Source organism: Tenrec ecaudatus, chromosome 11 (assembly GCF_050624435.1).
Source record: "Tenrec ecaudatus isolate mTenEca1 chromosome 11, mTenEca1.hap1, whole genome shotgun sequence".
NCBI classification, from domain to species: domain Eukaryota; kingdom Metazoa; phylum Chordata; class Mammalia; order Afrosoricida; family Tenrecidae; genus Tenrec; species Tenrec ecaudatus.
The window spans coordinates 90,553,739-90,566,623 of record NC_134540.1 but is presented as its reverse complement, the minus strand read 5'-3'; the positions used below and the strand labels follow the sequence as shown (position 1 = coordinate 90,566,623).

Sequence of the window (12,885 nt, the reverse complement as noted above, 5' to 3'; positions counted from 1 at the left end):
AGACTGTATCGAGTCTCATTTCTGTGAAAAGCCTAAATCTAGGCAGATTGACTGATGCCAGTAAAGCTTCCATATAGCCTGTTAAGGTTTAGTGCAAGAGGTAACTTCCACAGGTCCCACTGCTCAGGTCCTCAGTAACCTGGGGCGGGGGAGGAGGTGCAGGGCCCCTTCATGCCAGGCCATAACTTTGACCTGGCAGTGGCAATGCCATTAGGGATCTTTTGCCACTCACAATTACTGACATGATCACAAGAGGTGATGTTGGATTCTTCTGAGCAATTAGTTAGAAATATTCCGTGGGGGGCCCAATCAATAATAGTTACCATGACATTTCTTAACACCTTTTCATGTGGCCCCGGACATTTGAGCCATTTGAGTCTGTCAGAAACGACATGCCAGTAACTCATAATTTTACAGGTTTCCATATCTCCTCTGAGGAGTTTTCATATTCTGCAAACGCTTCAGCCATTATCATGTAGAAGCCATAGCTGGTTTTTGTTAAAGACCAGCCAGATATTCCACGCTTGAGAATTTATGGACCAACAACTAGGGCTGGCACCCACACAGAAATGCAGAGTTTCAAAACCTAGAGTGAAATTAAAAATTTTGCCTTCCTCATTGGGATGTCTGGCTGTTCCTTCTAGTCTCACGTCACAGCATCAGCTTCCCTAATTTCTTCTGGGCCTGGCTGGCTGAAAAGAAATCCACCTATCTCCTTTGCCTGTGTAAACACAAACAAATAGCCCCTCTCTTTGGGGTGTCAGCAACCTGGAAACAGAATTACGGCCAAGACTGGGCTGTTTCTTCATCTCCTTTTCCTTCATCATTCTCAATATGTGATTGTGTTCTTGTAAGGAGAGTCCATCAGCTTTATTCTGCAAAAACGTAAATGTATAGCCCTTTCTCCAGGTGACAAATGGACCTTGATTCCAAACATGATTCCTGTCTTCCTGGATCTTCTTAGGATCAGCTTTCCCTCAGCTCCTCATGGTGGTCCACGTAGAGGCGAGAGACAGAAGGGCAGGAGCAAGCGAGCTTTTTTTTTTTTTTTTTAAATGCTTTTAATGCAGCTTGGACTTCTTCCTTCAGTATCATGGGTACTTGATCATATATTACCTGTTGACATGGTTGGATGTCAACTAATTCTTTTTGGTACAGTCATATTGCAACAAACCTATCTTCTTTTGATGCTTCCTGCATCAGTTACCAGTAGGACCACACCCACAGTGGACAAGCATCAGTGGAGCTTCCAGACTAAGACAGGCTAGGAAGATAGAATATTTTTGAGGGATTCGCTACTGAAAACCTTTTGAATAACAAGGGAGTAGTGTCTGATGAAATGTTGGAAGATGAGGCTCTCAGGTTTGAAGGCCTTCAAACATAAGCAGGGCAGAACTAGCTGCCTCGTCAAAGCAGAGCCAATTTTAATGATGTGGATGGAGGAACGCTTCCAGAATCGACATTCGCTGATGTGGCGGAAAACATGCATTAATAACTGGAACATGGACTGTGAGAAGTATGAATCTAGGGCAATTGGAAGTGATCCAATATGAAATGGGACACGAAAGATCAATGACCTAGGCAGTAGTGAGCTGAAGTTGACTGCTATTGGCCATTTCAAGTTGCACAATCATATGGTTTACTATATGGGGGCTGACAAATAGCAGACAAATGATATTACATTCATCATCAAAAAGAACATTTCCAGATTTATCTTGAAGTAGAATGCTATCTGTGAGAGGAGACTATCTACATGCCTATGAGGAAGGTCGATTAATACAACTATCATTTAAATTTATGCACCAACCACTGAAGTCAGTGATGAAGAAATTGAAGAATTCCACCAAGTTCTTCAACCCGAACTAATCAAACATGCAATTAAGAACCACTGATAATTACTGGTGATTGGAATGTAAAAGTTGGAAACAAAGAGGGAAGATCAGTTGTTGGTAAATATGGCCTTGCTTACAGAAACAAAGCTGAAAACCACATGATAGAATTTTGCCGCGCCAATGTGCAAAGAATGGAGTTCGAGGCCAAAATGGAAGCACACACTCAGTTGACCTCCAGCTGAAAGAACTGAAGAAAACTTTCAGACCTGAAGTTGCGATTTTGAAGTCACATTGCCCAGCAATTGCCTCTATTTAAATTAGGCCCATCTGGGTAAAATATTACAAATCTGTGGAAGTATTTTTATGAAAGAAATGAAACTTTTATCTCTAATAAAATTTTTAAATGTTTTCAGGCTTTCAACTTTGAGGTGTTTCATAACATTAGACAATTCCATCTTGGCATTGATCAATTGTTCATAGTTATCAATCTTTTCCCATAAACGACTTCTGGGTTCAGAAACGGGAATGCCTTCTCTAAGATTAGACAATTAAAAGTACCACATGGTTTTTTTTCTAGTAACTTGTGGTTTCATTTCTTTTATATAGACAGTCTCAAGGTTGTCAGCTCCCAACTAAATCACAACTCCTGATTGCCCTTTAAGGTTATGTAAATTTGCCCAAACTTTGAGACTTTTGGACCAACCCTGACACACAACAAATTCCTCATAATCATTTTCACTTGTTGCTCGTGTAGTTTTTAAGTCACTGATAAGACTTCTGAGCCTTTTTTTGCACTAGAATAAAGTGAAATAGGATATGCACCTTACTCCAATTTACTGACCAATTCTTGAAGCCAGTATTGAAAACAGACCTCGTTCACTGGCCAGCAACTGCTTGTATTTGCATTAGATCCATCTGGAATTTGGTTGTGACATATATGTCCAACTTTTGTTTATACTGTTTCCCCATATGGCTACCCAACTGTTAACATTTTTACTGAATAAGCCATCTACACCCCCCCCCCACTGATGTGAAATGCCATCTTTATTATAAGGCAAATTCCCATTCTTTATGGTCTATTTCTGGACTTCCCCGGCTGTTCTGTTATCTGGGTATTCCTGTATCCGTCCCATGACACTTCATTTCTATAGCCTTCAAAGAGGCAGAAAGCACATCAGTGACTGCTGAGAAACAGGGACAGCATAGGTGAAAACAAGCATCCCTGTTATTTGTTGTATTTATTTTACAATTTGCCATTCTGTTTTTAAGTGTCTAATTCCAAAGTATTGACTACATCCACCATGTTGTACTACCATCATCCCCATTCATTTCCAACTGTTTTACATCACCGCCAAGAGAAATTCAATCCCCCTTCAACAATAATTCCACTCCTTCCCCTCTTAGCCCAAGCTTTCTACTCCTGTAAAGAGCTACAGCCTTGGCAATCCACAGGAGCAGTTCTCCCCTGTCCTCTGGGGTCGCTATGAGCGGGAACCAACTCGGGGGCAATGAGTTTGGTCTTCTAGAGGAAGATCAAACGGGTGGCATTTATACATGAAGGACCAATGACAAAGGGCTAGGGACAAGGGAGTGTGGTAGTTACCGACTCTGGTGTCAAAGATATTAAGAGGGAAGGAGTGGCGTCTAGCCTGTCAACCAGGTCACAGCCTGCTGTCTCCTTGTGGGGGTGGACTCGCATGAAGGCTCTGAGAGCTTCCTCTCTTCCTCCCGGGAGGCGGGCAAGCCATACTCTCTCTCTCTGCTTCACATTCCTGTTGACAAGCTATGGAGCCACGCTGATGGCAGCCAGAGTCCTGGAGATGCTTCCACCACCAGTGGAGCTACAAGACTTTTCACCCACCAGCCTGTGCTCTTCCTGCATTCAGCATCATTGCATGTGCTGCGTGAGTCTGAAGAGGAAGCTATAGACTGGTATCAGACCTATGGGCTAATATTAGACTTATGGACTTGATTAGGATTGGGCTGAGATGTTTTCTCAATATGCAATTGCTCTTTGATATAAAGCTCTCTCTGACACACATGTGAGTGTCTCTGGATTTGTTTCTCTAGTCAACCCGGCCTAACACAGGGAGGATGGGAGCCCGGGGAGGAAGTGGGATAAGGAGGCTGTCGTGGATGAGTAGAATCAGAATGCCTACCAACTACTGAATGTCACCTATGACTTGTCCTGCAAACTTTCACCTAATTCACAATGGAAGCTGTTTTCAAAAAAAAGCCTCCTAACCGTGACAAACAATGGAGAAAACCATTACAGAACAAGGAGTGGCCGAGAGCGATAACACTCCACCAGAATGATTTGTTTTTAAAAAGAGCATGTCACCAAAGAATCAAAGTCAAACAAGCCCACACACTCACTTTGCACAGAATGCAGTGAGATCTGGAGTTCCTTGTGCACCCCCACCAACCAAGAGAGCCCAGGGAGGCACCCCTGCCTCACTGCCCCACCACAAAGGTCTGTGAAGGAGTGAAAAAGGAATGTTCTCAAGACCCTGCTGGGCACCATAGTCCAGGTGTGGGGGTTGGCCTCTGCTTGGGCCCTCAACCTGCTAGTAAAAAAGATACTTTCTGCTCCCTGCAACAACACACTAGTCAGTCAGATCCAACAGTGGGGTACCCTAAAAACTCAAGCTTGAATCAGAAGATGTGTGCTTACAGCTCTGCCCCTGTAGGGCCTGGGGAACCATTTTAATGTGTTGATCCCAAACCGAATTCACTACCATTGAGTTGATGCTGACTCACAGTGACCCTATAGGACAGGGGAGAACTGCCCCTGTTCATTTCTGAGGCTGTAACTCTGCAGGAGCTGAAAGTCCCATTTTCCTTCTGCAGAGCAGTTAATGGTCTTGAACCACGGACCTTGCGGTTACCAGCCTAAGGTGTAACCAGTAAGCCACCAGGGCTTTAATGTAGTGATACTCTTCTGGAAAAGGCTGAGGGTCTTCTTCTAAAATGAAAGACCTATAATGTTTGAAACTACCAAGGGCATGAACTAATGCCACTGAGTCAATTCTGACTTATAGCGACCTTATAGGACAGAGAGGGTAGAACTGCCCCTGTGGGTTTCCAAGACTGTAATGCTTCAAGGAAGTAGTAAGTATCAAATTTCTCCCATTGGGCGGCTAGAGGCTTCAAAAGGCTGACCTTTCAGTCAGCCGCCCAACTCCCTATGCCACCAGGACGCCTCTCAAGGACATAAAGAGAGCCAAAAAGGAGAGGAGTAAGTACTTGCTACATACTGAGGTTGACAGCTAAAGGCAAACAGATTCAGGAAAGAGGTCCTAGGCCAGAAAACAGACAGTGTGGGGGAAGCTGGGAAAATCTGAATGAGACTTGTTACGTCACCAACATGGATGTGTTGCATCAAAGTAGATTCCTAAATGGGAGGTACTGTGACACCAACGCAGGCGAGTGTTGTCCTTTCTGGAAGGTACAGAGTCAGAATAGTTAGGGGATGTGTTAGTTGCCTGGTGCTACTCTAACAAAAAGACCCCTGAGTGACGTTAAGGGAAATGAATTTTCTTCTCCCAGCGTTGGGGGGAGGAAGTCTAAATCAGGACATCAACTCCAGGGCCTCCCTGGTCTCTCTCTGCTTCCAGCCGCTGCCAGCGATCCTTGACCTCCCGAGCTTGAAGATTCAGTGGCTTCTCTCTTCACGGTTTCGGCCCTGCCCTAGGTTGTGTCTCTGTGTCTATCAAACTCACCGCCAGCAAGTTGACCCTGCCTCACAGTGACGCTACAAGACACGGGAGAACTGCCCTGTGAGTTTCCTTGGCCGTAACTCTTTCCAAGAGAAGAAAGCACAGCCTTTCCCCCTCGGAGCCACTGATGGTTTCTGACAGGGACAGGACAGGGTCTTCTCCCCCTCTGCTAAGGGAAAGAAGAAAGGACCCTGTGAAACAAGTGATGAACAGAGGAGTCTGGGAGAACTGGCTTGGTGAACACCTAAACCTTGTAAAATTCTGGCACAGGACTGCACAGGAAGATAATGCTGAGACACGCTGACACAGAGCAGCAGCCCAGATGAAACGGAAAGGAATGACATAGGAGACACAAGGTCAATCTGAGCAGCTAATTAGAAAGTTGCTTGACCAGAAAACCACATGGCCTGTCCCACTATGAGACACAACATCCCTCACTGACACATAGCCCCATCGGGGACAATGCTGGAGACGCAGTGTGGGAATTGTACCCCATCTGACCCCACCACACGGAGGCAAAACACTAAGGGCATGCAACAGAACAGCAAGGGGAACAGAGCAACAAAGTCCCCAGGGAACACCAAAAATAGACTTTGGGGCCACGGCTTGACACCCTATCAGACACGAATGGAAAACACTCCTAAAGGCCAATAAACAGTCCTTGAACTAACTACAGGCTTTTCTTTTTAGTTGTGCTGTGGGGTTTTGGATTTTTTTTTGTCATTGGTTTTTTGTTGGTGTTGTTTTGTTTTCTTTTGTTGCACTGTTTTGTTGTCTTGTTTTTGTGCATGTTATTATCTCCGCAGATCTGTGTAAATAAGATAGGCTGGATGAACAATCTGGAGGAGAAAACAACGTGACCAACAGTTCTTAGGGGACATGGGAGAGCAGGAGGTGAGGGGAAAGGTAGTGATGCTAACAAACCCAGGGCCAAGGAACAACAAGTGATCCAAATCAGTGGTGAGAAGGGTGTGGGAGGCCTGGTAGGGCATGATCAAGGCCTGGTAGGGCATAATGTAACTGAGAGGAATTACTGAAACCCAAATGAAGGCTGAGGATGATAATGGGAAAAGAGGAAAGTAAAAGGAAAGAGAGGAAAGAGCTAGAAGGAAAAGGGCAGTTATAGAGGTTTACATAAAGGTATGTACATATGTAAATATATTTATATGAGAATGGGAAAATATATCTATGAGCATATATTTATAGGTTTAGTATTAAGGTAGCTGATGGACATTGGATCTCCACTCAAATACTCCCTCAGTGCAAGAATACTTTATTCTAGTAAACTGGCATTCCATGATGCTCACCTTCCTGATACGTTCGCTGAAGACAAATGGGTGCATAAGCACATGTGTGCCCGGCTATCAAAAGATAAAGCATCTGGGGTCTTAAAGGCTTGAAGGTAAACAAGCAGCCATGTAACTGAGAAGCAACAAAGCCCACATGGAAGAAGCACAGCAGCCTGTGTGATCATGAGGTGTTGAAGGGATAAAGTGTCAGGCATAAAAGAACAAAAAATCGTACCATTGTGAACGAGGGGGAATGAAGAGTGGGGACCCAAAGCCCATCTGTAGGCAACTGGACATCCCTTTACGGAAGGGTCACAGGGAGGAGACGAGCCAGTCAGGGTGCAGTGTAGGAACGATGAAACATACAACTTTCCTCTAGTTCCTAATGCTTCCTCCCCACCCACTATCATTATCCCAATTCTACCTTACAAAGTTGGCTAGACCAGAGCATGTACACTGGTACAGATAGGAACTGGAAACACAGGGAATCCAGCGCAGATGATCCCTTCAGGACCAGTGGTGAGAGTGGTGATATCGGGAGGGTCGAGGGAGGGTGGGGTAGAAAGAGGCAACCATATAACCTCCTCCCTGGGGGATGGACAACAGAAAAGTGGGTGAAGGGAGCCTTCAGACTGTGTAAGACATGACAAAATAATAATTTATAAATTATCAAGGGTTCATGAGGGAGGGGCAAGTGGGAAGGGATGAGGGAAAATGAGGAGCTGATGCCAGGGGCTTACGTGGAGAGGAAATGTTTTGAGAATGATGAGGGTAATGAATGTACAAATATCCTTTATACAAAGGATGGATGTATGGATTGTGATAAGAGTTGTATGAGTCCCCAAATAAAATGGTTTAAAAAAAAAAAAGAAGAAAGCATTTGACCATCTGCACAGCGGCCATCCCCTCCCCTTTGAAAGTGCCATTTAAAACTAGAAGTATCTCCTTGGCTCAGGGATGCTTCTCCACCAGGGAGAGGGGCCAGCTTTGTGACTCTATGCTTTAATGAACTTGAGGCCTAACTCCTCTTTGCCGTGTGTGTGTGTGTGTGTGTGTGTGTGTGTGTGTACTCAGCTTATCTCTAGACCCGATCAAATCACACAGGTTCAGAGCTTGCTAGCTCCTCCATGGGCAACAGCTCCAGAGCCGAACCTCAGTTTTGAATTCCTGACCTTGCAGTGAGCAGCCTGAAGTGTAACAACCATGCCATCAGGGCCCCTCTTCTCTGTGGCTACTCTTCTCTTTATGAGCTGCCAACCCCAAGGTCAGTGGTTTGAACCGACTGGCTGCTCAGCGCGAAGAGGATGAAGCATCCTGCTCCTGTAAAACTTGAAAGTCCTGGCACCCACAGGGGCAGTTCGACTCTGCGCTGCAGGGTGCCTGTGAGTCTTTGAGTTTTGGTGTGGGGAAGCTGATTACATGAAGCACCCACCCTTTTCTGGCAGAGCCTCATTACATAGCAAAACAATTGCTACAGCGGGTCATAGATACAGGGGTTCGACTAATCTGTAACACCAAAGACAGGTCAGAAAAATGACGGCAGAGACGCAAGAAGGGGAAAGTCTAGTAAAAGGATTTGTTTTTTGGGGCCCTAGAGTCAGCTCTCACAGACGTGCAAACTAATAAGAGGGAGCTGCTGATACAGGGGCTGTGAGAGTTCTTCGCTCCGGTATTGCCATTTCCCTGCAAGTTAGAAAGTGCTTCGAAAAGCAGAAAAGAAAGAAACCTTAAACACTTGTCAAAACCCAGGCAAACTCACTGCCGCCGAGTCCATTCTGACTCAAGGAGACCCCAGAGGGCAGCGTAGCCTGCCCGTTCTACAGCAGTACAAAGCATGGTCTCTCTCCCGAGAGCCAGCAGTGCTGCTCTTTTGCCTAGCATTTAAGACTGTTCTGAGATGCAAATGGGAATAGATACAACATTGCCTTTTAAGATATCAAAACAAACAGAGACAAACGGTATCAATAGGAGAAATATGAATACATTCAATGCCCAGTAAGCTTCTCCCTCCCTCCCTCCCTCCCTCACTCACCCACTCACTCATTCTCTCACCCACCCACTCACTCACCCACCCACCCACTCACCCACCCACTCACTCACTCACTGATTCACTCACCCACCCACCCACCCACTCACTGACCCACTCACTCACTCACTCATCCACCCACCTACTCACTCACTCACTCACCCACCCACCCACCCACCCACTCACCCACCCACCCACCCACCCACTCACTCACTCACTCACTCACTCACTCACTCACTCACTCACTCACTCACTCACTGCCATTGGGTCAAAGCTGACTCACAGAGACCCTGTGGGTTTCTGAGACGGTTTACGGAACTAGAAAGCCGGTCTTGCTCCCTCGGAAGCTGCTGGTGGTTTCGTTATATGTTTGATTCTCTCTAAAGAGAGAGTAAGTTATTCATCTTTGATTCTCTCTAAAGAGAGAGAACCTTATTCATCTTGGTGGCTGAAAGGATGAAAAAGCAAAACATATCAAACAAAAAACCCACCACTGCCACCTAGTCGGACTCACGCTGACCCTACGGGACAGAGCAGAACAGAAATGCTCCCGAAGGTTTCGGGGAAAAAAGCGCTGGTGGTGTAGCCTGGCAGTTCAAACCCACGAGCTGCTCCCTGGGAACGAGATGAGGCTTTGTACTACTGTCCAGAGTAACAGCCTCAGAAACCCACAGCCCCACCCCGTCCTAGAGGGTCACTAGGAATCAGAATCAACTCAGTGGCAGTGAGTGAGGTTTCTCAAGCTGTGAATCTTTACCGGAGCAGACGGGCTCCTCTTCCTCCTGAGAAGTAGCTGGTGGGTTTGAATGGCATCCAGTAGCCTACCGAGTAACCCGCTCTTGCCACCAGGACTCACGCTGTGCAGGAAAGAGAAATGTCGATGCACCCAGTGCCTGCTTCCCACTCTACAGACGGACCAAGTTTAAAGACAGAAGCGATGCCCAATCTCAACTATCATTTACAAGCATGAATTATGTCTGCAGAGAGGGCACAAGAGGACAGAGGAAAGACAAGCAAACTCAAATGCTCTGGACGAGGAAGACCATTAGCAGGAAGTCATCATGGTATTCCAGCGTTCACAGAGGACCAAAGACTTCAATTAGAAATGAGAGGGCAAAGGAAGCTGTCACAGATAAAGACGGCACCGGATCAAGGCAGCGCTGTTGCAGGTGGGTTACAGACACAGCAATGGGATGCACAGATGAGCTCCAAAATTGGTCCAGGGCCCTCCACCCAAAGCCCTCAGGGCATGACTCAAGGAATCCTAGTACCCCAATCTCCGTACAGGACACACCTCATCCAACCTGGAAGGGAGGCTGCCACTCCCAGGGCTGGTTAGGGGATTGGTGGTAATCCACTTTCCAATGAGGGCAAGATTGTTTACATTCCTAGTTAATGCTCAGGAAGAATTCAAAGGCCAGTCAATCCACCTGGAGACTCCAACATGGATTTAGGGAGTAAAAAGTGGGATTGGGGCTTTCACTGTTACCCCTAACCTTCTGCAAACCTAGTGTTCAGAATTTAAGCTCTAAGACACCTGGAAGGCTGAGAGGATGGGGAGGGGGGGTTGGAATCAAAGACTCGATGCAGCATACCGCCACAGACGAAGCAACTTACTAAAATCTTCCAGTGGTGAAAGTAAAGCAGACCTCCACTCCCTTGAGTAGAACAACAAAGATTATGCTGGTAGCCAGTCACTGTTCCATTTATAACCCCCGACTCACGGAGTCACGTATGCATAGTGAAATAAGGCAGCCACTTGTAAAATGCAAAACTGGAACGACTGCCATATAAAAGTCAGAACAGTGATCAATCTAGGTCTCGTGCAAGGCAACTCTTCCACATTTACCTCATTGGCTCTTTGGATTATTTTGTCATCCACATCTGTGATTCCCATCACCATGACTACGTTGCATCCAAACATCTTGGTGAGGATTCTTCGAATTATATCAAATCTAACATATGAGCTGAAAGAAACAAAAAAATGGTTAACATGCCTTTCATGCAGGAAGATGTCAGAGTGAGCCTTAAGAAGACACATTTAAAAAAAAAGACACATTTTATCTTAAGGTGTTGATCTAGACCTAAAACTGTCAGCTATAACTTCAACTGAAGTTATTAATAATAAGGAAAGCCTTTTCCCAGAGTGGTCCACTACTCTCTGGCCCCTACAAGTCCTCGCAAGCAAATAACAAAACACTGGGCCTGGGGACTGAGGACCATAGTTCAGGGACACCAAGATCAATCAGTATACCGCAGTCTACAAAGACAATGTCCTACCTTCTCCTTTGGTTGAGTTGTGAATGGAAACTCATGAGGGGCTAGGGGCAGCTATTGGTCTCTCCCCATCAGGGGGAAAGGAAAGGAAAAAACATAAAAGATGCCAGGCATCAGTCACCACAACCTAAGACTAGAATGAGATGGGACCCTGCTACCACTGCCGACCAGGAGGTGAGGGGCCACACTAGAAGGTATTGGATGGAGTAGGAGAAAAATGGCAGGCCAGCCTCCAAATCATAAAACCGACCAGACTTACTGGTCAGATGGAGAGTGGCAGAATCTTGTGATGATGGCCGTTAGTGGTCCTTCAGCTCTAGAAAGGAACTCATCCAGGCTCCGTTTCCGGCCAAACACTAGACAGGTCCACAAAGGGAATAAAGCTCCCGAGTGGCGCTATCAGGAAACCACAAGGTGGGCAGTTCAGACCCACCGGCCACTACCACCTACCCCAAGCCCAGCCCAGGGCAGAAAAGTTGAGGCTGTCTGCCCTGTAAACTTACAGCCTCAGAAAGCCTGCATAGGGTCATTCTAAGTCAATTCAATGACAGAGGGATGAAAGGGACATTAACACAAGCGAGGTACACACTTTTTTTTTTTTTTTGCGAGGTACACACTTCTTGGAGTAATCAGCCATTGGAAACCAGGACAAAGCTCAAAAGGGTTAGGAAACAGCATGGAAAACCAGAAACTCAGGGAGAGGAAGCAGCATCCGTGACGTGGCATTGTAGGGATAAGCCTCAATGACGTAAAACGGAATGTGTGTGAATTGCTCAATGAAAAACCGAGGCGCTTGGTGAGCCTATGTCCAATTCACAATCAAATGGTTTGGGTTTTTTAAAGAAAGAAACGGACCGAGGTCTTGTTTCAATGATAGGAGCCACATTCAGGCATTGTAGGCAAGTTGGTGACAGGGAGGTTGTTGCCATTAGTCATGGACGAGGCTCCCCGCGAAGGAGAGTGGTTACTCAGGGGGCTCTGGTTGTCACTTGGAAACCACCCAGCTCCTCAGGAGAACGCCTGGGCTTTCTCCTCCCAAACTCTGAGTAACCCACAGGAGGTCACTGTGTGTCAGCACTGACTCAATGGCTTTGAGTTCAGTTTTTGGAGGTCCCCTGGCCCCTACCTCATGGCAACGCCATGGAATGAATCACTGTCCAGAGCTGCAGTCTTCTCGTGATCTGTTGAAGGCTGGACTGCTGTGATCCCTATGGTTTTCGCTGGCTGATTCTCCCAAGTAGATCACCGGGTCTATTCTACCACCATCTGGAAGCCCCACTGAAACCTGTTCGCCTCCCACTGGCAGATGGGCGTTGGTTATTCCTGAGATGCACTGGCCAGGGATCTCACTTGGGTATCCGACATGGAAAGAAACAGTTGACTATGAAACTACTATTGTCCTCAAGAGAAAGAGGAGGCTGTATGTTCCCACAGTGAGTTATCGTCCTCGAAACCCGACACAGGGTCGACACGGGTCAGAGCTGACTCAATGGCACTGAGTTTGGGTTGGTTTTCAAAAAGTTTGTGGAAAAATAGAATTGAAAAATAATGAGATTTCCCCTTGAATTTGGGAGCGCCCCCCCCCCCTGTAACACTCTCAAATAATGAGATTTCCCCCCTTGAATTTGGGAGCTCCCCCACCCCCACCCCACCTTGTAACACTCTTATTCCCATAGCCGTTGGGCCAAACTGCTCAGCCGGGTTTCCAAGGCCTTGCGAATCTTTGCAGGAGCAGCAGCCCC

General features: G+C 46.4%; 1 protein-coding gene across 1 annotated transcript in view; it reads right to left on the bottom strand.

Annotated features, from left to right (window-relative positions):
• CARS2 (cysteinyl-tRNA synthetase 2, mitochondrial) overlaps positions 1-12,885 on the bottom strand; it is a 97,998-nt gene that overhangs the window by 76,732 nt on the left and 8,381 nt on the right. The window contains exon 3 of the mRNA XM_075563426.1: positions 10,716-10,833. Within this exon, the coding sequence (XP_075419541.1) occupies positions 10,716-10,833 (118 nt within the window). The remainder of the gene's footprint in view (positions 1-10,715; positions 10,834-12,885) is intronic.